The sequence below is a fragment of the Panthera uncia genome, chromosome D4 (genome assembly GCF_023721935.1).
Source record: "Panthera uncia isolate 11264 chromosome D4, Puncia_PCG_1.0, whole genome shotgun sequence".
Classification (NCBI taxonomy): Eukaryota; Metazoa; Chordata; class Mammalia; order Carnivora; family Felidae; genus Panthera; species Panthera uncia.
Window position 1 is genome coordinate 14,559,227 of NC_064807.1, and position 27,498 is coordinate 14,586,724.

General features: G+C 40.8%; 1 protein-coding gene across 1 annotated transcript in view; it reads left to right on the forward strand.

Moving 5' to 3' along the window:
* Nucleotides 1–657: 657 nt before the first annotated feature.
* TMC1 (transmembrane channel like 1) overlaps nucleotides 658–27,498 on the forward strand; it is a 199,198-nt gene continuing 172,357 nt past the window's right edge. The window contains exons 1-3 of the mRNA XM_049632694.1: nucleotides 658–838; nucleotides 1,708–1,762; nucleotides 19,615–19,713. Of these exons, the coding sequence (XP_049488651.1) occupies nucleotides 658–838; nucleotides 1,708–1,762; nucleotides 19,615–19,713 (335 nt within the window). The remainder of the gene's footprint in view (nucleotides 839–1,707; nucleotides 1,763–19,614; nucleotides 19,714–27,498) is intronic.

Consider the following 27,498-nt stretch of genomic DNA (forward strand, 5'->3'; position numbering starts at 1 on the left):
CTCAACACAACAGAGTCTCTAAAGGCAGGATTGCTTAGAACCTCCTTATAGCGCCTCATGGTTCACTCGTGACCCTTCTGGCCTCCCCGGGCTTCCCTCCAGGGCAATGCCTGCCCGTGGTCTTACAGGCTGGGGACTCTAATGGTTCTCCAAATAGCACAATGCAAGATTTTAACAATTCGACTCTCTGGAACTTCTGTGGAGTATTGAAGGCGTGTACTCCGTACTCTAATGTATGGAATTATTGAAGTTTAGGTTTTTTTAGGTTTGATATTTCATTTTTATTACTTTCTTTTTATTCTATAGCCAAGACATTCATTGGTACCAGAGTGAAACCAAGGATTATGCTAGGGAGTGAACAGTTCATTTATTGTTACTCTTAAACAAGATCTCTGTAACTCTGATTATAAAAGAAAGAGAAATGTGTGCTCCTAGGCACATATCCTCTGTTCTTGACTTTCCATCACTCATGTTTAATATGATAATATCAGATTCCCCTCAACTTTAGCATGGATCATTCTCCAGAGAAACAGAACTAATAAATCTATCTATTTTCCATCTATCTCTCCATTTATCCATCCATCTATCTGTCTGTCCGTCTATCTATCATCTATCTGTCATCCATCTATTCATTTTAAGGAATTGGCTTATGAGAGTATGGGGGTGGAGAGTGTGGGATTTGCAGGACCTGCCGGTGGTCGAGAAATTCCTGTAAGAGTTGGTGTTGTAGTCTTGAGGCTGAAGGCAGTCTGGAGGCAGAAATTTCTCTTCCTTGGGGGACCCGAGTCTGCTTGTAAGGACTGCAACTGTTTGGATGAGACTTACCCACATCAGGGAAGTAATTTGCTCTACTCACAGTCTATTGATTTAAATGTTAATAGCATCTAAAAAATACCTTCACAGCAACATCTAGATTGGTGTTTGACCAAAGAACTAGCTACCATAACTTAGCCAAACTGACATGTAAAATTAACCATCGCAACTATATACATGTATAAACACGAATATGCTATACAAATACATATAAATAAATACAAATGCACATATGGTACATGTATCACCTTTTTCTTTGATTAATTGTGCCAACTTCATTAAAAAATTTTTTTTCATTTTTATTAAAAAAAATTTTTTTTTAACATTTATTTATATTTGAGACAAAGAGAGACAGAGCATGAACGGGGGAGGGGCAGAGAGAGAGGGAGACACAGAATCAGAAGCAGGCTCCAGGCTCTGAGCCATCAGCCCAGAGCCTGACGCGGGGCTCGAACTCACGGACCGCGAGATCTTGACCTGAGCTTAAGTCGGACGCTTAACCGACTGAGCCACCCAGGCACCCTTTTTTTCATTTTTAAATAAAAGCAGCATGACTTTAAAATCATAAGAATTTAAGGCACTTTTGGGATACTGAATTTGACTCCTTGCGGCTCTCTTCCAATTTGAGTTTATGCAGCTTGTCCAGATTCTATGAACTTACAGTGTGATAGGTAGAATAATGTCCCTGAAAGATGTTCACGTTCTAAAAACGAAACCTGTGAATATGTAACCTTACACGACAAGGGAAAATTAAGGTTGCAGACAGAATTAAGGTTGTTAATCATCTGCCCATAAAATAATCACAAGCATCCTTCAATGTGGGAGAGAGAGGCAGAAGAGGATGTCAGAGTGATAGGATGTACTGCGGACTGAAGTGGGCCCCCCTGAATTCAGATGTTGCAGCCCTAACCCCCAATGTGGTGACATTTGGAGATGGGGCCTTTGGGTTGTAAGTAGGCTTAGATGAGATCAGGAGGGTAGGACCCTCTTGATGGAATGAGTGTCCTTAAAAGAAGAGACACCAAGGAGCTTGGTCTCTCTCTCTCCACCATGTGAGGACGCAGTGAGAAGGTGGTTGTCTGCAAGCCAAGGAAAGAGCTCTTGGCCGTCCATGCTGGTACTCTGATCTGGAATTTCCAACCTCCAGAACTGCAAGCAAATGAACATATATCATTAAGCCACTTGATTGTAGTATTCACTGCAGCACCTGAACTGACCAAGAACAGGATGTGAGATGAACTTGGGCCATTGTTGCTGCCTTTGAAGACAAAGGAAGAGGACCGTGAGCTAAAAATAGCAGGCAGTCTCCCGAAGCTGGAAAAGGCAAGGAAGCAGACTCTCCCCAGATCCTCCAGAAAGGAATTCAACCCCACTAACACCTTCATTTTTGCCCTCTCAGACCCATTTCACACTTCTGACCTAGAGATCTGTAAGATACTAGATTTGTGTCGTTTTAAGCCACTAAATTTGTAGTAATTCGATACAGCAGCCATAGAAAACAAATACAGATACTAAAGATCAGATGGGCAGGGTTGAGCACTTAGTATTTCTACAAATTCAAGTATGTCAGAATTGAGGCTGTTGTTATTAGAACTAGAGGTAAAATGCTTTAGAAATTCTTCAAGCAAATGTGTTGTACAGAGCATCAAAGTCTCCAATGACTTTGTTCGGTTGTTCAGGGCATGCATTTCAAATATTATTAAGAGAATCTCATTGGTACTTTTATTTTATATTATTGAATAACTTACAAAGAGGAGATCAAGAGTTTATTTGTAGCTAATTTCCACATGTAGATTTCAGAGCAATAAATTGACTGCTGTGATCTTGATATAATTAATTTTTGAAAAATCCTATCTTAGCTTCCAAAAAGAGAAAGAAAATAATCGTATAAAATTCAGTATTTGGTAACACTGTAATAGCCATGTTTACTTTATGCTAAGGACATATTATTTCATTTAATTCTTCCAATCACCCTGGGAAATAGGAATTCTGTTTATTTTGCAGGTAAAGGAAATGAAGCACAGTGTCTAAAGTGGTAAAGATAGCAATCTGAACCTTGGCAGCCCGAGTCCTGAGGCTGTGATTTAAACCATTTTACACACTGACACACATACTATAACTAAACTGTGTTCTTCATTGTAGGCTTAGCATCTAGTAAAGTAAAAAGTAAACAGGATTTTAAAAGAAGTAAGATGCGGTTCTCAGCAGGATTCTAAAATCTATCTATCTATCTATATCTATCTATCTATCTATCTATCTATCTATCTTTTTTTTGGGGTCTGAGGTGGAGAAGAAGATTTCCCAATCAAATAGGCTGGGATTAGAAATCATAAAGGAAGTAGACAAAGGCCTTACTTTCCTCCTATAATATATCTTGCTTTTTCCCAGAGGAACCTTGTAAAAAGGGGATTGACTCAGCGGTTTAAAGTATGCTTTAATTACCTACCTCCCCTCCTCCTGCCATCCAAGATGAAGAACGCAGTTTTTGGAGTTTGGCTAGGGACCACAGGCCCTTTGCCTCATCCTGAAAGGAGCATGCAGTGTAATGACAAATTCACTAAAACAGGGTCCAGAAGACTTCTATTCAAATCCTGGCATGGACGTACAATTTAATCTCTTCACAGATGAGTTTTCTCATCTAGATAGTGAGCATACTTATATTCCCTTTTCTGGATTGGTTTGAGGATTACATAGCATATTTAAAGCAGTTAGCGCAGAATAGGTTCTCAATATAGTTAGGAAAATGGTTTTCTTGCCCTTCTTCTCCCCCTCCTCTAGAGTCTTTCAACTTTTTCCCTGTGTTCTAGACCTAAAGCTGTCACTTCCTAGTTTTGTGGCCTGGGGAGAGTTCTTTAATCTCTGTGACCTGTTAATTTTTTTGTTATCTATAGAATGAGGAACAAAAATATTGGTTCTGGCTGCTTAGAGCAGATTTCCCCCTCTTCATCTCCCTCTCTTTCTTTCTTTCTTTCTTGCTTGCTTTCTTGCTTTCTTGCTTTCTTTCTTTCTTGCTTCCTTTCACTTTTCTTTTTTCAGACCAGAAGAAACTGCATCAGTGGATGCCATGACGAAGTCACTTTTCAGCTATAAATGAGAATACTAATAAACACTTAGAAATTGTTATAAAATTAATAGCAAAACACTGTATGTACATGGTTATGGAGCATATGAAACTTCTGGATTTAAATTTCTTCTTGCCTCATTCTTGATTAAAACTCACCAGTGGCTTCCCATTGACCTTAGAATGAACACTAAATTCCTTAGTAGAGCCTTCGCATAGGTCCTGCCTATGTCTTTAGTGTGTTTTGAAACCCCCTTTTCTCCACCATGTTGGTGTTCTTTCGGTATTTCATATTTCCATACTGTGTTCCTTTCTGAGAAAAGTCTTTGCTTGTGCTATCAACTTCTCTTTTACTTCCCTCCTCTCCAATTTCTCCAGTCTTCACATTTCATCTTACAAGTCATTTCCTTTGGGAAGATTTCTCTGTCCTCCCCACCATCCTCCATATGACTAGTAGATCCATTGCTACAATGTCTGCATTGGACACTTGCTCATTACTCTGTCCTTCGTAGCATTTGTTACAATTTCAGTTAAATCCTCATTTGTATAATTATTTGTTTGATGTTTATTTCCTTGAAAGGTTATAAGTCTTGTCCACCACTGTATCCCTGGCCTTAGGTGCAGGCTTGGGACATATGATCTGCTCAGTACATATGTATTAAATGAATACCAAAGGATGTTTTTATGGATGATAAAGCTAAGGCCTGGAGAGTTAAATAATATATCTAAGCTCAAACAGATGACCAAGGGCAAAGACAGCCGGAGGCCAAGGCTCCTGCTTCAATATCTTCCTTTTTATTTATGAGAATAATGGATTTGTAAGAAAAGTCTAGTGAAATTATAATTGAGACAAGTAATATCTTTAAGCATTAAAACAGAGTGAATCCTCTCTACATCCTCATCTAAAACTGCCTCAACAATGAGAATATAAAAAAACTTTTGGGGGGCTCCTGGGTGACTCAGCCTGTTAAACATCTGACTTTGGCTCAGGTCAGGATCTCATGGCTCATGAATTCAAGCCCCACCTCGGGATCTGTGCTGACAGCTCAGAGCCTGGAGCCTGCTTTGGATTCTGTGTCACCCTCTCTCTCTGCCCCTCCCTTGCTCATGCTCTGTCTCTCTCTCTCTCTCTCTCTCTCTTTCTCTCTGTCAAAAGTAAATAAACAATAGAAAATTAAAAAAAAAACAACGTTTTGGAAGTTTAACAATATAATGAAAGTTCATAAACTTATCAGAGGATATGGACAAAGGAAGACAAAAAAAATCCTGTCTAGTAAAATTGGAATTAAGGAGATCCATAATTGTTATTTCTATCGTGGAAGGTATATAAATGGGAATGTCAAAGAATTCTTAGATTATATGATCAATATTGTAGTCAACTATGGTTTCAAAGGCCTGTTCTTCCTAAAAATCCTGTATTAAGCTTGCATTGGAAATGCATAATAAATCATCCTGGGAAATCAGTGGTGGCCTCTCTGCCTCGGATCCAGCTTCCACGTTTCAGTTCTTACCTCGTCAATTGTGATTGTGACCAAAGGTGATTATGTTTATTTGCTGTTAGAGCTGCCATAGCCAAGTGCCACAGGCTGGGTGACTTAAGTCAAAGAAACTTATTTTCTCATGGTCCTGGAGACTAGAAGTCTGAGATTAAGATGTAAGCAGGATTGCTCTTTTCTGAGATCTCTGCCCTTGACTTGTACATAACCATCTTCTCCCTGTGTGTTCATGTGGTCTTTCGTGTGTGTGTGTATATGTGTGTGTGTGTAACTTCAACTTTTCTTATAATGATACCAGTCATATTGGAATAGGGCCCACTTACATGACCTCATTTTACTTTAATTACTTTTCAAATTATAATTTAATAATAATTAAATAACTTAATATCTCCCCAAACAGTCACATTCTGAGGTACTGGGAGTTACAACTTCAACATATGAATTTTGGGGGGATAATCTAGCCCAGAATAGTGATATCCAAAATACTTAGTGTGTTGGGCACAAGTTCAGACCAGTTGACATGGATGCTGGACGTAGTTTGGGCAAAGTACTGAGACACTCTCCCATACTTCAGTTGCAGGAATGTAAGGACACGAGGGGACAAGGTCCACTGGAGCAGTGGAAAGACCCCTGGGGGACCAGGCATAGTGGCTATTTAACAACTGGTAAAGACACATTTCAACGTTTTAACAAGTATGGCATTCTGGGACAAACCAGCTGAATGTTGGACACATATGAGGCATTTAACCATCCATTTTGAGCGTGTTAAGTATGGTCTTACTTTCTTGGAATCATTGCTAAGGTTGAGCTTACCCATTAAGCAGGATGGGTAAGAGATCCCAGGTGTGTGTTATGCTCCAGTTATGAACAGGAAAATTGTGGGGCTTCTCTTTCCTTGATTTACTAGGGTCTTAATGATTTTCTTTTGAAAGGCGGCAGGTGGAAGGTGGGCTGGGGCTGGAAGAAGTGGCCATTGAGAGGCTGTATGGACAGGTGTGTTGACAAGGTGGAAGAGGCAGGAGACTGGGACACCAGTTAAGATGCTCTTACAAGGACACAGGCATATGTGGATAGAGGCCTTAATTAGAGAGGGCGCCGTTAGAATGGAAAGTAAGTAAGAGGTGGGCTGGAGAGAGGGAGGGTGCGGACTGTCTTTGAGAGGCTGAGTGATTCAGATGCCCACTGCCAGCCATCCTGGCAGAGGGAAGAGCTTCCCACTGCTGGCTCTCAGGTAGTCCCGGCAGCCAGCACCACGAATATTTTTCCTTATCTCACACACATCAAAATGAATTAAGTCAAAGGAAAATATAAAGTAAATTTTACAGGCAAATAAATACATATTGTACAGACTATAGACGTGGCAAAATCTCAAAGGTGGCCCGCAAATCACTGAAGTTTGGGAAATACTGATGTGGAGGACTGATTATCAAATACATTTGGCTAGAACTTGGCATCAGGAAACCTGGGTTCAGATCATGACCATGGCATTCATGAGTGTTAATGCATCTAATTCCTTGGTGGTGAAATGGGAAAAATATCACCAAACCAGCTTCTCTCCTATTCTTGCCGAGTCTTCATCGACTCTTACCTGTTTACTCATTCAACAAACTTGATCAGATTTGTACTACATGTTGGTACAGAAAACACTGTATAGTTAAAATCAATTATTACTGGAGGGAGATACAGGCTTTTGAAATTTTTACATGACGCTCTGGTGTTTAAATTTAAACTCTCCAGGGCAGCCCTCTCTCATTTCAGAAGATTACTAGAGTAGATTTAAATTAAAATGAGGTATATTTCCTGTCTCCAAAATATGAAAATAAAGGGAGTGCTGGCTGGTGGGGGCATTAAAATCAGAAACAGAAGTTGCCATCTCTCATTTAGCAACTGGAACACATACAAAATCCACCTTTAACCCCTTCTTATTGCTTATACAGTGCTGGGAATACACGTGACACCTTGCAAAGTGAAAGTAGAAATGACAAGGTCCTTTCCCCGAGGAGCCCAGACCTAAGCATTGTTGAACAAGTCGACACAGCCCAGCGGTGGAGTGCATAATTGATAAGGTGGGAGAGATCAGGCTGGGGCTGTAGGAAATGAACCATTCACAACCAAAGGGTTTGGGGCTGGGAAAGCAGGAGGGAGAGTGTGCTCCTGATCTCTCCATGGGATGAAATAGTAAATGTGGGGCAAGAGGGTGCACAGAGAGGGGTCAAGCCTGCTCACCACCAAGAAGTGCCTCAGAAAGAATTCACTGAATATAATTTCCTTTATTCCTTGTCATTTGCCTGGAGGCCTTAGAAGTTTCTCTTCCTGATCTGCTACAGGGAATACACTGTTTGTTCCATGTCTGATGTACAGAGGAAGGATGAGATAGACAGCTGGATACACTTGCAGGGATGTTTGGCCAGTTTGACACTAGAGGCCATAATAAGGGGGGAAATTCCAAGTACATTCCAGGGTTGACAATGAATCACCAAGTGCTGCGAAAAAGGGAAAGGTCCAAATCCCGCAACTGTTCATGACATTGACCATGCAACTCTGCATGCTAACGGGGCTGCCAGAGTGGACCCTTCACCCTTTGCCTGTCTACACCACCTTCACCTCCGTGTTTGCCCTGCTGTGCCCAGAGATGGTAGTCAAATCATCATGGCGTCCTTTCTGCTATGGCTCTGGCTTCTCTAATTTTCTCCCACTTTGAGTCATAATAATCATCATAAAAGTTAATATTTGATGAGCACTTAGTCTTTGCCAGGCACTGTTGGAAGAACTTCACATGTAATAACCTCCTTGCTCTCTCATAACAAATGGCAGCAGAAAGCTTCACTTTACAGGTGAGAACGTGGAGACTCAAAAAGGTTAAATGGTTCACTCAGGGTCACTTAGCTAGTAAGTGGCAGAGATGGGATTTGAACCCAGGTTCTCTTGCCCTGGCCCCTTTTCTTAACCAGCTGCCCACTACTGCTTCCCAAGAGGCCTCACTGAAGCTGCAAGGAGGTGAGAGGGTGGGAGTCAGGATCACAGACTCCAAAGGAGCTCGGAGCACCATCCCGTGTCCTCCCCCATCTCCAGAAAGAATCCCCTGAATGTTCTCCCTGACAAATTGTTACTTTGCTTCTCTTCAGATGCTAGTGGTGACCTGGAACTTGGAGCCACATGAGGCAGCCTAGTCCATTTTTAGATAGTTCTAATTGTTACCCAGTCATTCCATATTTTGAGCACCTGTAATTTCTCTTCCTACCTTCACCTACTTGTCTTAGTTCTGTTTTCTGGAACCCCACCAAGTAAGACTTTCCTTTCTTCTGATGGACAAACCTTTAAATATTTGAAGATCTGAGGGATTTGGGAACTGTCTCCTACTATACCCCAGCCTCCTTTTCCTACTTGCCGCAGAAAGGCAGGATTTTATTCTCTAAATGTGACAGTTCTGTGTCTTCATTTATGTGAGCAGCTCATCATTTGTCCTATGGATCCGGAAGGATTTGGTTACACACAGGAGAGTTGAGCTTTGTGTTAGGGTTTATTTGGTTTGGAAAAGTTGCCACACCTCTGGGCAGTCGTCATAGTTTATTATTCAACTTCAGTCGCTTAGCACACCAGCTTTGTGCATGGCCCTGGCGAGGCCCCAGTGTGAAACCGTTAAGAGATATCATTTGTCTCTTCACAACTTACAAGTGATAGGCGAGGAACGTGAGATAGTGAAAATATCCTTCTGTGAAGGTGGAAGGCTACAATGTAGAGAAATGAGAGAGCATGAGTTGATTTGGGGTGTCATGAGGAAGGACCTTGCAAGAAGTGGTTAGGCTCTCTGCGTGGGTCCCCCCAGGGGGAAGAGTAGAGTGCTAGAGACTTTTAAGGACAAATTCATTGATGGTGGGATAACCAACTAGAAGAACTTTGGCAATGACTTGTCGTATTTCTGGTTCCATTTGAGGAAGGGTAAAGATTATAGTGTATATACAGGATGACGCGATTCTATTTTTTTTTTTTTTTTTTTAATTAGGCATGATAGCTAGCTGTAGAAAATGTGAGTTTGGCAGTTGTTTATGTAATATTGCATTCTTTTTTTTTAATTGTTAAAAAATGTTTATTTTTGAAAGAGAGAGAGACAGAGAAAGAAAGGAAGAGCATGAGTGGGGGAGGGGCAGAGAGAGAGGGAGACACAGAATGTAAAGCAGGCTTCAGGCTCTGAGCTGTCGGCACAGAGCCCCACGTGGAGCTTGAACCCACAGACCGTGAGATCATGACCTGAGCTGAAGTCAGCTGCTTAACTGACTGAGCCCCCCAGGCGCCCTGTAATATTGCATTCTTGATAGAAATTTCTAGGAAGCCCAAGGACTTCTGTGTTTCAGCGAAACACTTGAATTTTATAAAGAATATGCCATCTTCAGGAAAGCTTTATTACTGGAACTGACACCCTTTCGTTGAGGAGACGGCTCCTCCCCTTCCGCTGGTGGGTTGTGCTGTTGTGCAATAGAACGTGAGTCGATCCGACCTACGTAGGCCACTAACCCGTTACATGACTGTGGGGAAGGCTTCCTCTTTTGAGATCTCCATTTCCTCATCTGTGAAGTGAGGGACTTAGACTAAGGTTCTTTCCAGCTCTGGGGATCAGAAGTTCTTCCTCATTATTTTCGTGTGGTTTCCTGATGTAGAAAGGCCTAGCATGGACATAAATGACCCATTTCTCCTTGTGACATCCTCGGTGTTATAGATTAAATTATTGGTTGCAATTTTTCATTCCCTTTGCCAGAGGAATTATACATTTCATACCCTTGCTGGGGCCTCAGGGTGGGCAAGGTGTATTGCCCTGCCTCTTGGCTTTAGGTTTGGTTGTGTGACTTGTTTTCACAAGTGGCTCATTAGCAGATATGACATTAGCAAAGGCTTGAAACATGCCCGTGCGTGTTTTGGGTACTGGTCCAAGAAGGATGCGAGAAACCGATCCTCGAAAGACCAGCCCTAGACAAATCCAAAGCTTAGGGCCCAGCTTTCATCAGTTGAAACCCAATAGGTGCCTGAGTGAAAAATAAATGCTTTATGGTGTTGTTTTTTGCTCCTGAGATTTTGTAGTTGCTTGTTTTCCAGGGTTAATTAATCATGAAAGTAAAACACACTCAATGTGTGACCTGACCTAAATCTTTGTTCTCTATGGACATTAGGCACTCACTCATTTCAAATCTTGTTGAATATCTATATTCTGTCTTTTATTTATGTTTGTAGTCTATGTTTTATTTGTATTTATTTTAACTGAGGCTTTAATGCCCTTTAGTGGCCCACTTATTAGTTTGGTTTGGATTTTTGTTTCACAGAGAGGTCATTCATTAAAGATGGTTTTGTCATTCCACCCATTTGTCATACTTATGAGTGGAATCCCAAGTCTCAGAGCTGAACTGACTCTTATTATCCTTGTCAGCTACCTGAATGCAGAATTATGGTTCAAATGCACCCCAGGAGTCAGAGCCATTGAACTGTGGACTCCTTGCTCTCAATACTGACTCCTCGTTCGCATCCACAGACTTGATCCGCAATGCTTAAATAGCTGGCATTTATTTACTGCCGCCCAACAGGGGGGAAGGATTGCCGCACAGAAAAGGTGGTGTCAGCAGTCTTTGGGGGCTTAAGAGTCTTGAGAATTAATGGATTCTTTTCTACCATGCTGTGTTCCAAAATTAATCTGGTTTCTCCCTGCCATGAACTGACATAGATTGTTGTTATATGGTTATTTAAGGCACAGCATTTAGCCTCCACAATTAGGTTTTCCCCTGCTCTTCCATTATGAGATCAAACAAAGTGATCCCCTGTTTTATATCCTCAAAAGCTGTGGGCTGTGATGCCCATCATCCTCACTTTTCTGCCCAACTGCTACTAGGTCTTTCGGAATTTGACGGATTCACACTGTGTATCCAACGCATCATTGTGCTTGCTTAGGAAAAAGTGAATTAAATTTGAAACGATATCATATAACTTGAAGAAAGAAAATTCATGCTGTGGTCACATAGAGTTCTTTCAGAAGAACTCGGTTTCGTTGCATCCGTCATGTTATGTGACAACTTTCCCTTGGTAATATTCCGCAAACTTTCCAAGCTCAAACTCAGAGCATTTAGTCTTTAACTTCTTTGTGGTTGAGGTGACCAAAAAAAAAACAAAAAACAGAAACAGGTATGGAAGGGACTTTATGGTAAAACGAATCAAGGAAAAAGTATTTCCATCAAACATAGGTTTTGAGCTTGTGTTTTCTTTGAAAATAAGGAAGAGATTTTTACTCTGTAGGTTGTGGTGGTGTATATTTCTCAGGTGGGACACTACATTCTTGCATATCTAGGTAATGGTTCCAGATGGAAGGTGGGAGAGGAGAGAGATGCTTAGTCCTCCTCAGGGAGCACAAGAATCCTTGCCCAGATCACCTTGGGGTTCATGTGTATTGAGTGTGACTCCTCCAACACTACCCATTATTGGAATGGCACAGAAAATGTTTCAAACAATGCAACAAAAATAGAAAACCCGTCTAGTGGAAATGGGGCTGTAGCATGAAATCTTCAGAACTCATTTCACAATTTATTAGGCACTCTCACGTGCATTATTATATTTATGTCTCAAAATAATCCTATAAGGATAGCTGTTCTTAGACCAGCATATCAAGCATCATCTTCTTGTTTAGTTGTATCTTAAAATTAATCTTCTCTTCACATCTGTAAGTCTTTTCTACCTTCAGATCAGAAATTACTTAGAGGACAAAGCTGTAGGTTTAAAGTTTTTAGCCTATGCAAGGCCCATCACAATATGATGATGATGATGATGTTCTAGCTCAAAGGTTAAGGAATTTGCCAAAGATCCCACAACTAGTGAATTGTAGACTCAGAGGTTCAAACACTTGCTAATAGCCTAGGCTGATACTCTTTCCATTATACGATACCTGTTTTCCTACGATACCTAAAAACTCCTGTAAACTTTTTTCAATCTGCCTAGTATTTTATATTTTTTGTATGGTCTATTATACTATGTGATTTATACCATATTTGTGTATGTACCATGTACCTATCATAGTAATTTGACCTGAAGATATTAGTAGTTCTCCATTTGCCCCCCGTGTAGGCACTACCTGGGTATATAAGGAAACCAAGCAAGGCTTAGAACCCTTAGGATCTTCCTATCAGGATAGGAAAATGGGGCACACAGACAAAGACTAGAGAAGATTTCCTATTGATTCCTATGTGTGTGATCTTCTAGCCTGTTATGAGGGTACTCAATTTTTTAAAAATTTATTTATTTATTCTGAGAGAGAGAGAGAGAGAGAACAAGCAGGGGAAGGGCAGAGAGAGAGGGGGAGAGAGAGAATCCCAAGCAGGCTCCATGCTGTCAGCGTGGAGTCGGATGTGGGGCTCAAACTCATGAACCGTGAGTGAAATCGTGACCTGAGCCCAAACCAAGAGTCAGACGCTTAACTGACTGAGTCACCCAGTCTCCCTGAGGATACTCAATATGATTATGCAACTATGACCAAAACAAGATTCCCTTGTCTTCTCCTTCCAAGTTCCCCCAAACCAGGATTTTCTGGGCATCACTACGTACATCGTTCCATGCTCGCAGCCATTGTGTTGTGGCAGGCTGAGTGAAAGAACCTGTCCAATGTGAATAGTTTTGCCAATGAAGTTCTTTTCCTAAATTTTGCAGAGAAAAACAATGGGGAAGATTTCCTAATCTTCTGGCTGTCATTCCTCTCCTAAATGGGGAACTGCATCATTCTAAGTATGTGTACAAAATTAATTACAATTGGCAGAGTGTTGCCCAGCTTGTGGAGTCTCAGGGATGGGGGGATGGGATGGTTTTTCCCTCCATAGTCATAATTCTCCACAAATATGTTTAAAAAGTACCCATGGAAAAAAAGCTACAGAGAGGGAAGGAGACAAACCATAAGAGACTCTTAAATACTGAGAACAAACTGAGGTTTGGTGGGGGGTGGGGGGGAAAGGGAAAGTGGGTGATGGGCATCGAGGAGGGCACCTGTTGGGATGAGCACTGGGTGTTGTATGGAAACCAATTTGACAATAAATTTCATAAAAATAAACAAATACATAAATACATAAATAAATAAATAAAAAGTACCCATGAACTATTTTTGTTTTCACTTCTCAGCACAGCCTTCGTGTAGGACCCAGGAAATTAACTTTACCGGGACTGATTTTCCCTATAAACAGTGCAGCTGTAAATACTGATAGATCTTAGCTAATGCTGCACATGAGATCCTGATATCAGAGAAAAATATTTAATTTAAAGTCCATTTAGCCTTATTTCAAAAACATTCTTTTAGTGGTTCTTTTAAATGGTAGTCTTACTTAGTGTATTTAAGCCTTTGCTGAAGGAGGGGGGCGGGGAGAAAGATGTTATGGAGGAATTATCCATAGTTAATGTCACTTATTTATCTGTCAATTATCTGTCAACAAGTGATTAGGGGCTGTACTCTGAGCACTTAGGTGGCTCAGTTGGTTAAGCGTTTGAGTCTTGATTTCTGCTCAGGTCATGATCTCATGGTTTGTGAATATGAGCCCTGTATTGGGCTCCACGCTGATAGATCGGAGCCCGCTTGGGATTCTATCCCTTTCTCTGCCCATCCCCCATACTTGCTCTCTCTCTCTCTCTCTCTCTCTCTCTCTCAAAATTACAAAATAAACTTAAACAAATAATTAGGAACCATCATCAACAAAAAGTCATGTAAAAATGAAGCGACATCTTCTATGAAAATGTGTTTGTCCAGCACAGCATATGACCTAATTTATCAGCATTTTATTTATACCTAACATCTCAAGAATGCTTACTTATATACAAACTTGCTGATAAAGGGTTAGACTTTTGGGGTTGGAAGATAACTATGCAAAATCACAGTATGTAAAGAATATTTAACATTACAGGAATAAGAATGGAGAACTTTCAATATGTGCTTCCCAGTATGCCAATGACTTATCCATAGAGGCTGAAATATGGTACAGTGCTTATGAGCCTGGGCTCTGAGACAGTCCGCTTGGTTTGTGTTCTACTTTTTTCCTCTTACTAGCTGTGTGACTTTGGGCAACTCACTTAACTCCCCCCTGCCTCAGCAAAATAAGAATCTCATTTATACCTACCCTGTAGGATCTAAAAAAGTAATGCATGTAGAACAGTGCCTGACATAGACTAATAGCCCAGTGATTTCACTATTTTATATATTTATGGGTAATTAAACTAAAAAGGAAATATTTGGTCTCCAAAAGACCAGAGGTATTTGCCTGTCTGTTTACTGAAATGTACTCAGAGCTTACAACTGTGACTGGCACACAATAGGCACTAATAAATATTCAGAAAGTTATGTCTGAAAGACATTAGAAGAGCAGGACTGTAAGTAATATGACCTACGTCCTCAGTGTTACGGGTTCAATTGTGTCCCCAGAAATATATTTTGAAATCCTAACCCCCAGCACCTTTAGACTGTGACTTTATTTGAAAACAGGGTTATTACAGGAGTAATTCATCAGGATGACATCATACTGGGTCAGGGTGTCCTTATAAGATGGGGAAGATGTGGACACAGAGACACACAGGAGAGAATGTCATGTGGAGACATGGGCAGAGATCACAGTGATGGACCACAGATTGACAGCCGTTATCCAAAGCTAGGAAGGAGTCTACCTAGGTCTTGGAGGGAACATGGCCCTGCTGACACCTTGATTTTGGACTTGGGGACTTTAGAACTGTGAAACAACAAATTTATGTTGTTTTAAGCTATCCAGTTCATGGTACTTTGCAATGAAAGCCCCAGGAAACTAATACACCTGTTCCTTGGTTACACAGAAATGACAGGGCAATTGTGTTTGGCTGGCTTTTTGCCTTGACGCATAAATATAAATAGCTAATTTATACTGAGATCTTCTTAGGTGCCAGGCATTTTGCTAAGAAGTTAAAATAGACAGTCTCATTAAACCTGGGCATCATCTCCATGAGGTAGACATTATACGGCTGAGGAAGCAGAAAGTGTTCAAGTTACTTGCCCCACACACAGCGAGTTGGTAGCAAAGTTGACAGTTGAAGCCGTGTTGATTGAACTATTAACCACTGCCCAATCCAGCTTCTCGTAACTAAAATGACGACCACATCATTGTGTAAATATGGTCCCCACAGGGACAGGGATCTTGGTCTTTTGTGAGTGTAGTGTCAGCATGAAGGATTTTGGCGTATGTGCATGACAGTGTTATTCTGCTCCAGTGGCATTAGTTAGACACAGACTTTGGATGCCACTTAGATTTGCGTTCTTATCCCACAACTTGCCAGCTGTACCGTTCTTTCGGCAAGACGCTCATATTCCCACATTCAGTTCCCGATCTAGAAAATGGAGGTGTTCTCATCGATTTCTCAAGATGTTATGGTGATCTGTTGAAAACTGTCCATGGGAAATGACCTGGTGCAGTTCTTGGCCAATGATAGAGGTGATCAACATTTTTTTCTCCTTCTTCTCTTGCTAGCCTTGACTGAATAACTGAATCATTTTATATTTTTTAATTTTTTTAATGATCATTTATTTTTGAGAGAGAGAGCCCGCATGTGAGTTGGGGAGAGGCAGAGAGAGGGAGACAGAGGATCCAAGCTCCGTGCTGACAGCAGAGAGCCTGATGCAGGGCTCGAACTCATGAACCGCAAGATCATGATCTGAGCCGAAGCTGGATGCTTAATTGACTGAGCCACCCAGGTGCCCCAATAACTGAGTCATTTTATTTTATTTTAATTTTTTTAATGTTTACTTATTTTGAAAGAGAGAGAGAGAGAGAGCATGAGCGAGGAGGGGCAGAGAGAGGGGGACACAGAATCCAAAGCAGGCTGCAGGCTCTGAACTATCAGCACAGAGCCTGACGTGGGACTTGAATTCACAAACTGTGAGATCATGACCTGAGCTGAAGTTGGATGCTTAACTTACTGAGCCACTCAGGTGCCCTAATAACTGAGTCATTTTAAAGCATTGGTTTTCAGTAGGGTGTGATTTTCCTCCCAGGGGAAATTTGTCAATGTCTGAAGAAAGAAATGTGATTGTCCCAGTGGACTCACCAAAACAACAACAACAACAACAAAATAAAAAACAAAAACAAATTTTGGTTGTTGCAACTTGGGATGGGTGGGAGGGTGATACTGACATCTACTGAATAGAGACCAGGGATGATGAAGCATCCGTAGTGACAAGGTTGAAAAACCATTCTTTTAAGTAATCACAAGTTCTGCTTTATTATGGAGACACAATGTGAGTAGATCATAATTCTCACCGGCTCAACAGTATAGATAGACTGTTTGGTTTTCTCTTTCCTAGATGACATGAGCTAAATTGTTTCTCCCCACTCCCCACCCTCCCTCCATTCATATGTTGAAGCTCTAACCTCGAGTGCCTCAGAATGGGACTGTGCTTGGAGACAGGGCCCTTAAAGACATAATTAAACCAAAATGAAGTCCCTGGGGTGGGCCCTAATTCAGTCTGACTGGTGTCCTTAAGAGAAGCGATTAAAACACACCTGGAGGGATCAGGGATGTACAAATACAGACGTAAGACCAGGTGAGGCCATACCAAGAAAGTGGCCACATATAAGCTAAGAACAGAGGCCCAGAAAAAAACAAAACCTGATGACATCTTAATCTTGAACTTCTAGACTCCAGAACTGTGGAAAAATAAATTCGTTGTTTAAGCCACCCAGTTTGTGATATTTTGTCAAGATTGCCCTAGCAGACTAACATAGTCTAGGTCCATTTGGACTGTGTGTGTGCGTGTGTGTGTGTGTGTGTGTGTATTTACTGATAAGGAAGATTTATTCAGGTTGAGATTTGGCCTGCTTGCCAGCCTCCCCCTTTCTAGTGTATTATTACTCACCTTAAGTGGGATTCACTTCCCTGAGAAATGTCGAACATAACAAGTAAGAAAACTTGTAAAGTTTTATTTTTTTAGCATACTTCTCATCATATTTTCTGTCTGTACTTAGTTTGACCTGAAATACTTAAACCAACAGGTTTTAAAATTCAGATTGATGTTTGCAGACCTCTAAAATGAACAGTAAGTCACACATTTTCATCTGAAATGGAACATAGATAACAAAATTTGAAGAGATGAGCGCTTTTTGTAAAATGTCAGGTAATTCAGTGAGTTTATTCGATACTTAAATGAAGAAACTCTTTGGAATGAGAGCACCCCATTGCTGGTTATTCATCACATTCTATCTTTAAGGGTAACAATTAAATCCAGATTACTTGATGATGTTTGCTTGAGTGGCCTCTAGGAGAGGCTCTTCATTTTTTTTTTTAAGTTTATTTATTTATTTTGAGAGACAAAGCACGCCAGCTCGCGAGCAGGGGAGGGGCAGAGAGAGAGAGCATCCCAAGCAGGCTCCATGCTGTCAGCGCAGAGCCAGATGCAGGGCTCAAGATCATGAGTTCATGACCTGAGCCGAAACCAAGAGTCAGATACTTAACCAACTGAGCCACCTGGGCACCCCGAGGAGAAGCTCTTTAAATGGAAAAGTCCACGTGAGGTGGCCTAACGATAGATTTTCACTTCGTGATATGAAATATCTACCTTCCTTGTTTTCTAATCTCACTCCCAGTAGCACCTCCTCTCTTTTCTCAGCAAAACTGTGATAGAGAAGCATGTTAAGACCTTAGGTCCACTGTGGACCTAAGCATGGCCTATCATTTATTTACTTGAGGAGCAATTTAGGTAGCTATGAGCAACTCTCTTTAGGGCACCATGTTGATAAGTAAAAAATTCCATTACATAACTGGACATTTTTTTATTTCCCATCTTAAAGTTGCAACCGGCTACTTTCTTTAAAGTTTAGACATTTTTTTATTTTAAAAGTAATGTATGCTTATTGGAAAAAAAAAAAAAAACCGACAACGACAGAGGGGCGCCTGGGTGGCTCAGTCGGTTAAGTGTCTGACTTTGGCTCAGGTCATGATCTCTGTGTTCATGGCGTCAAGCCCCGCGTCTGGCTCTGTGCTGACAGCTCAGAACCTGGAGCTCAGATTCTGTGTCTCCCTCTCTCTCTGCCCCTCCCCCGCTTTCTCTCTCTCTCTCTCTTTCTCAAAAATAAATAAACATTAAAAAAAATTTAAAAACCAGAAAATTCAGGATACTATTAGCCAGTAGAAGGATAAAAACCACCAATAATTTAACTATTCATCGTAAATTTTCTTCCCATCATTTTTTCTATTCACTTTTTTTTTTTTTTTTACCTCTTCTAGTTTTCCTTTATCTCAAACAAGGTTTTTTGGAGGTAGTTTACTATTGAATCCCTTGGCCTTTCTACAAAGACCCATCATGATATAAACATTTACTTCTATTTGTAATCCTTGGCTTTGATTCAGGTGTGTTGCTGTTTGTGTCCCCCAAGACCCTGTCCCCACTCTGCGAAGAATTCTGATAAAGGCAGCATGCATTAGGTTCTGCAATGGATGACAGTCTTTACGGATACCAGGCATTGGTTCTAAGTGAGAAGTTCTTCTTCTAATCACCTATTTGCTTTCCTAGCTCTCTTGAGCGGGGCAGCTTCTTCCTAGACTTTTCTGACTACTACCAATGACTTTCAGATAGCTTCCTTCTCTGCGACATTCTGCCTGTAACGACGATGCACAGATCACTTCACGTGGCAGTAGAGTATAACATTTTAGTTTTTAATCTCAGCGATGGAACTATCAAGTGGTTAATGAACTGAAACTTGGTGTCATTTGGGCCTGCCGTTAAGTCCTAGTTTATCACACTTACCAGTTGAGTAATCTTGAAGAAGTCACTTTACCTTTCTAAGCATCATCTGTTTTGTTTTTGTTTTTGTTTTTTTTTTTTTTTAATGAGGATTATAATGGCATTACAACAATCATGGGCATGTGGTAAGGATTACATGAGACAATTTTCCCCCAGAGTGAGCCCTCGGTAGGTTGTTTGCTCCTAGGATTCTTCTCTGCACTTGTCAGTGTTCTTTCTCCCCAGTTTTTCTCTGCTTAACTTACTGAGATGGGTGAACAGGAACATGCCTCCTGTGAAGGTCAGTAACCTTTGAAATTCGCATGCAGAGAAGAGCGCGTCAGGGACAGCACTCCCTGGGTCACGTGGATTTTCTCTTATTGCCACCTACTCCCCATCAGTGAGAAAATGAAGCGCGTCCCTCCCATGTGCACACAGCAACAGAGAGCCCTTCTTCTGGAGAGGCTTTTCAGAAACGGCTATTTTCGTTTGTTTATGCCCAGTTGGCAAAAGAGGGCTACCACCCTGGCAATGCTGCAGAAGGATGATGCAGCTTTCACAACAGAGAAGAGGACATGTATTTGGCTTTACTTCTCAGTAAGGTGAGGCACACCCATGTCCCACAGCAGGATGAGGGCCAGAACGTTTCTTAGCCTCATTATTTCTATGGACATATCAGACCGTATTCACCCTTCAGTGCTAGCTTCTGTTCTTCTGAGAAAGAGAGTTTAGAATCTCTAGAAATTCCAATTTGAGAAATTTTTGTGTGTGAAGAAAATATTTTCTGCTTGAGAGTGTATCATCTGGATGAAACTTACTAGAAAGAAAGAAAGAAAGAAAGAGAAAAAGAAAGGAAGAAAGAAAGAAATAAAGAAGAAAGAAAGAAAGAAAGAAAGAGAAAAAGAAAGAAAGGAAGAAAGAAAGACATAAAGAAGAAAGAAAGAAAGAAAGAAAGAAAGAAAGAAAGAAAAGAAAGGAAGAAATAAAGAAATAAAGAAAAAGAAAGAAAGAAAGAAAGAAAAAGAAAGAAAGAAAGAAAGAGAAAGGAAGAAATAAAGAAATAAAGAAAAAGAAAGAAAGAAAGAAAGAAAGAAAGAAAGAAAGAAAGAAAGAAACTTGCTAGAAAACTATATCGAGTGCTGAAGGGCATACCTTACACTCAGGTCCCTGCCCACTCAGGAAGGGACTGAGGGCATATGATGATAACAGAAGTTGCCATGTGGGGGCAAATAATTCTGTTGTTGTTTTTTTTTTTTCCTCTGGAGATTTGATAAGATGCTGGTATTTAACAAAAGGAATAAAGAATATGGTAGGTCATCATTGTTAATGCCATTGATTTGTATCTAGACTGCTATTGGGTACCGACACAAAAGAGTCCCAGGTTGCCAAAATGTATCAGAGCCCTGTTCGTGGACAGATTTGTTTTTGTTTTTGTTTTGTTTTGCCTCTGAAGTAATGTCAAAAACAATTTCGTTGTATTTACTTTGAGAAATAAAATCTGTGATGGATTGGACAAATGCTGGGCTGAAGTTTTTGTGTTTCTTTTAAAATGATTTCTATTCACTTTCTCCCGCGGGCCAGCTGCTTTTACTAGTGCCCTTTGGTTGTGTGATCTACGAAAGAGTTAGGCATGCAAATTAATAATATAAAAATAAATGTAGGGAAAATACTGAAGTCTCTACCAGAAGGCATATTACTCTCATGTTATGTAAAATAAACCCATGTTTCCTTAAATATAATTGAAGTTCAGAATGCTGCATTTCACACTAGTCTTCTCTGAGTCTGGTGTACTATTAGGATTGGACTTTAACAGATAACGATGAAGGGTAGCTGTTTTATAGTAATAGACACGCTAGATTCCAGTGTGTTCCAAGTATGAGTTCAAGCCTCCGTTCTCTCACTAACAATTCCTCATTTTCCCATCTATAAGACCCGAATAATAACACCTGCTGTCCAGATGACGGTACAAATGCATACAAGATATTTTGTCCGCAAGACAATGCATACAAAACCCAATATGTAAGGTGATGTGCAAGTGTTAGGTATTATTAACAACTGACGATTTAAAATACCACTACCTTGAGTCTGCTGTTAAAATCAAATACTTCTTAGCCACCTCTGACTTTACTTACAAACTGAATATGTAGCAGGTACCAGTGTGTTTCGCTGAGCATAGGGGTCCCATCAAGAGTAAGTGTCTCCCTCTGGGCGGAACCTGTTGGTAAGAGGAAAAGTACAGTGCATGTAGATATTTAGACTAACATAGGAGAGTACCTTTGGTAATAATAAACGGTAAGAGAAAAACAGAAAGAGGAACATATTGTGAGAACTTGTTCTAAATCTATCCTGGCTCAGCACCCCAAGGGCTTTCAAATGTCATTCTCCTTCACTGTCTTCTTTGCAATTGGGAGATGGGGTCCAGCCATCCCTCCACCAGGGACGGCAGGGCTGAGGGGAACAGGAAGGGCTCCGGAATGACAGCTAAATTCAGCTGTTTGGTGAGACGCTTGCCACGAGAGGCTGTAGAGAAGAATGGGTAAGCTTATGGGCTCTGGGTCTCGACTGGCTGGAATCAGATTGTGTCGTACTAACCTTGGACAAATTACCCTGCCTGAAACTCAGTTTCTTCACCTGTAAAATGGGAATGATGTGTCACCTTCTTCCTGGGATGAAGGTAAGGATGAAATCACAGAGCTACACTTTTCGAACTTGAATGTGCACATAAGTCACCTGAGGATCCTGTTAGAACTTGGATTCTGATTCGGTAGATCTGGGTGGGGTCTGAGAATCTACACCTCTAACGAGCTCCCAGCCCATGCCCGTGGTACATCACGTTTTCAGTAGCACGGATGTAAAGCACACAGAAAGGTGCTGGCAGATTCTAAACACTCCGTATATGTTAGCTATTATTATCCACCTGTTAGGATGCTATATGTTTTCACAGACGTTGTTATGGTTAATCTTTGCAACAGACTTACATTAGGTATTATCTTATCTTCATTTCCCAAATGAGGAAACAGTTCTAGAAAGACTGGCTGTGATTGCCAGCATTGTATTTGAACCCAGTTTTCTTGATTCTAAGAACTATCCTCTTTTCTACACTTGAAATTTCTTTCCGATTGTAGGTTAGGAGAAAACCAACAACAACAAAGCAAAAAAACAAAAACAAAAACAAAAACAAGCCTTGTCGACTTGGTCTCTGATGTTGGAGTAGGAAGGCTTTTCTCTGTGCGGGCTGCAGGAGAAATCCACGGAGAGTCAAGTGGCTTCCAGGTATATTACGTGGTTTCTATGTTGTCCATATAGTAAAATATTTTTCTCTGATTATATTTGGGAAGAAAAGCAAGCAATTTGGGAAGAAAAAAAATAAAGATTAGTATTTAAAAAAAAAGACTAAATATCACTCCTCAAAAATCTCATTGCCCAGATGCAAGAATGACATATAACATGTATATTACAAGGGCTTATTTTTCAGGGTCTCATTCTGCTGTGATGCATGGGTGTGAGATTTGATATATATGTATATGTATGTGTATATATATATATATATATATATACTCTTATCTGGGGGTTTCAGGGAAAAATCTACTTCTAAGTTCTTCTGGATTGTTGGCATAATTTATTTCCCTGTAGTTGTAAGACTGTAAGTCTGAGGTCCTTGTTTTCTTGTTGGCCTTTGGCTGGGGTCACTCTCAGCTCTTAGAAGCTACATCAGATCTTGCCATGTGGTCCCTTCGGTCTTTAAGCCAGGAAGGACACTCTGAGTCCCCCTTGTGCTTTGAATTTTTGAGTTCTCCATCCGCCTTCAGCCCTGCTATGAAAGGGCTCATATGATTAGATCAGGCCCAACTGGATAATCTCCTTTTTGACTGATTCAAAGTCAGCTGATTAGTAATCTTAATTGCATCTATGAAATCCCTTTTTGTGTGTAATGTAACATGATCACAGGTATAGGAGCTGGGGCAGAGGTCCTGGGGCACATCTTAGAATTCTGCCTACCGTATTAGGCCGAAAAACACTCTGTTTTGGTATAAAATTACAACATTTATGCCTCTGCAAAGTTTTCTTGTCTTCCATAAAAGCTTTGAAGATGTTTCTCAGTAAATATAGATAGAAATTGGCCTTTTAAATTGCTGAATAATATTCTTTTTGAAGATTTATCGGAATATAACAATTTCTCTGTTGATGGATGATGAGATTGTTTCCATTTTCTAATTGTAAACATTGTAGTCATGCAAACATTAATGCTGTGCCTCGCCTAATTAATTACCTCTTTAAGATAATTTGCTACTTGTAGGGGTGCCTGGATGGCTCTGTCGGTTAAGCTCTGTCTGATGACTTTGGCTCAGGTCAATGATTCCGTGGTTCACAAGTTTGAGCCCCATGTCAGGCTCTGTGCTAACAGCTCAGAGCCTGGAGCCAGCTTCAGATTCTGTGTCTCCCTCTCTCTCTTTGCCCCTTCCCTACTCATGCTCTCTCTCTCTCTCTCTCTCTCTCAAAAGCAAACAAACATTGAAAAAAATTAAAAAGAAAAGATAAATTGCTACTTGTGAAATTGTTGGTCAGAGTGTACACATTTAAATATTGGTACACATTTCCAGTCTGCCTTCTGGAAAAGTTGCATCCATGTATATGCTCATTAACAATGGTTTATTAAGTTCCTTGTTTCCCTACACCCTTGCCAACATCGGATTCTAACAATTCTTTTAATCATTGCTAATCCAGTAAAAAGGCATATTTCATTCTCTTTATTTACTCTTCCTTGATCATTAGTGAAGCTGAACACCTTTCTCTATGTGAATTTCCCACATAAGTTGCTTCATTTGGGAACTGTCAATTCATTTCCTTTACCAATCAGGGGTCTTAGCTGCAAGCAGCAAAAGTTAATTGTGGTCTGGGGTGCCTGGCTGGCTCAGTTGGAGGGTCATGAGACTCTTGATCTAGGAGTTGTAAGTTCGAGCCCCACGCTGGGTATAGAGATTACTTAAATAAATAAGACTTTTTTAAAAAGTTAAGCTATGTAGGAACGGATTTTGCTGGCTGGATATAGGGGAGCTTATAGAGTCAGTGAGATGGCTGGAGGACCAGGCTTGGTAAAGCAGGGCCAGGCAGTGGAATGCAATAAACTAATGCCATAGGACAGGATAGTTAATATGCTGCCACTGACACCTGTACAGCCCAATGCCACTATCATGGAACTCTCGATACCACTGGGAATAAATCCTCATTTTGCCTCTTTGTCTTTGCACCTTTCTCAAGATTCAGAGTCCCTGGTACAAACACTGGACCGCCTGAGCCTAGCTCACATGCCTGACCTATAGTGATCAGTGGGGGTAAAGACAGTATTCTTAGTAAAAAGGGGGAGCTTACAATCCGTCAATACGTCTTTGCATTAGATGCTGGGTAGAACACCCTGAAAAGACAAATGTCTTCTTTTTTTTCCGGTTGCCATTTCTAGTTTCCATTTTTTTTTTCTTATTTATTAGAGCACTTTTTACATTAGGGGCATCAATACCTTGATACTTGTGTTGCATATATCTTTACTTTTTCTATTTTTTTTTCTTTTTTAATTCTTATGGCCAAGTAACCTTTTAAGAAAGATGACTCCAATCATTTCTTTCCTGTAGCATACAATACAACCGCTACAGCATTGTTTCTCAATCAGACAAGCCCTGCTGTCCCAGGCCATAGCAAAGGTAACTGGGGAATCTATACACGGAGGAAGGTGGTTTGTTACACCCAGACATCTTGGCCGTTTCTCTACCTCACAAGGTCACTGCATATCGAGTGATAGAAAATTCACCCACATTCCTTCTGGGAAAAGTAAAAATGTTAGTTGAACAAAAGAAGTTGGGCCATTTAAACTTGGGTTGTAGACTGGTGCATTGAGGTGCTTTTCCTAAGCTCCTGGAAGCCAGTCACCTACCCAAAATCGGAAGAGCTAGGACCTAGTGTGGCTGTGGGGCTAATGGGTGATTTCTTGTTGGAGCCTACATTCTTGTGTGCCTTTGCAATCGACCTCTCTAATAGAGATGCTTTCAATGTGGCTGTTTTTCCCTAGTGTAGTTGAGGACTTTTACCATCATAAACTTCTTACTACTTAAATAATTTTTGCAAATGATGAAATAACAGATGATTTTTTTTTAAAACATCTCCTGTAGTAAGGCACTCTTTGGTAGTCAGAGTCAGAATTTGTTAGGCATTGTATCGGTCAAAAAAGTTCTTTCTCAATGCATACCTTAACATGTCTTTGCTTAACTAGTTCCCTTTTGCTTGGAGGAAAACCTCTATTTCTTGCTAAACTGACCCACAGTTCTTCTCACTAATCTGTCTCCCCCACATGGAGTTAAAGTTTTTCCTTCTCCAGACAGCCTCAGTAGGAATATTTATAAAACTCGGGAGAGATATAGTTGAACCTTGTATATGCCTCAGATGAGGAAATGAGTATAATGCTAAAAGAAATTAGCTTCCATATAAAGCTAGGAAGGCAGGCTGGGATCGTGAAAAGAACCAGAACATGTTTTCCAGAAGACTCTATGGGCAAATAAATCCATATTTCCAAATCAATGCTTTCCAAAGCTTGTGAAGAAAAATAAATAATGGTTTCAGGGTAACATGGCTTTCCAAATTCACTACCTACAATTAAATCTGTAAGTACTCCCCAGTGGAGCCTCAAAAAATTCCTGTGTGTGTTCTCATCAACTTTATTCTAAACTCCTGGGGCACAGTATTATTTTCCTCTCTATTTTTGTCAGGAGATACACATGGCTAGAACATTCCCCCTCTGACACTGTTCGTGAATTGGAAAGATAAACTTCTGAATGCTGGGTGAACAATCTGAACAGACCTTTCCTGACCAGTGGGCTCATCTCTATAATACTAAGCTACAATTCCTTGTTGAGCTCTCTCTTGATGAAATATGCACAGAACAGCCACCAATGTGTACCCAACAGACATTTTGAAGATATGTGTCCCCATCTAGGCTAAAATCGGATTTGTCTTCTTAGTGGATTGATAATGAACCGCCGTTTGCCAGATCAAGGCTCCCAGAGTGGTGTGTGTGTGTGTGTATGAGCACATGTGTGTGTGTAGAATTTTTCACGCCATGAATTAATTCTGGAGCGACGTCTCCTCTCAGCGTTACTGTAGTTCCCTTCTTTCATACACAGATAATGATTGGACTCTATCCAGTTGACTGTTTCCCCTTAGAAAATGCGGCAGGGTAGCGTGGAGAGGTAACTTCAGGATTCGGAAGGGATTCACAAAATGGACTAAAGGAAGCTTAATTTTATCTGTGAAAAGGAGTGAAACGGCACTGTCCTCCATGTAACAAGTTAGGGAACTTGTGTCTTGGTGCAGTTACAAGTCTGTTCTTTCCTGGAGCACCCACGCCGAGTAGGCTGACGCCGCGGGTTCGCTGAGAAAAGCGTGCGGGGCAGACCGCAGAAAATGACACATTTGATTGGCCTCCGGCTGGTTGGTTGGTTGGTTGGTTTTACAACCAGCCAAAGACAAGATGATTCTCTACGGACTAAGTGTGGTATCACCCACACTTCGCTATCTTGTCTTCCTGTCTCCTTTACCCCTATTTTCTTTCATCGTGTTTTTTTGTTATTTATTTATTTAGAGAGAGATAGCATGAGCAAGGGAGAGGGGAAGAGGGAGAGAGAGTCTTAAGCAGACTCCACGCTCAGCACAGAGCCTGATGGAGGGATTGATAGCACAGCTGTGAGATCATGACCTGAGCCAAAATCCAGAGTCGGGTGCTCAACCGACTGAGCCAAGAGGCACCCTTCAGTACCTATTTTAATGTATATTTCCCATAAAATTGTCCTGCTTTATATGGTCCTGGTTGTGTCATGTTATTTCTCTGTCCATTTTCCCAGACCACTGCCCTTCCTTTGTGAACTCTTCTTTCTCCCTGTTTCTCTTCCCATCTCTTTTCTCTTCTCTCTCTTTACTGGCAGGTCTAATCCCGGGAAAAGTTATGACATTTCAATCTTTCAGACTTTCAGATCTGAATGGTTTCCCCTCTTCAAAGGCATCCACTTTTCTATTGTTCTGCATTACTATGTTCTTTTTCTATCAAAAGAAAAACGTTTGGAACTGATGTACTCCAAATATTATTTTTCTGGGATGAGTCTCAGTTTAACCCAAGTATTTAGACAAAGAGATGAAATATCCAAGCGGAATTTCAGGAGGAGACTGGCTGGAGTTCTGGGGGACTTCCATGTGTCCTACAGTCTGCTCCTTTCGTCTTTCATCTAATTTCTTGCAACAGTGGGAATGCAGCTTCGAGAAGCACTTTGCTTCCTCTTTCACGGCCTTGGAGTGCTAAGGAAGGAAGCGTCTGAATGACAACAAGTATTGGAAATGAACCTCCAGAA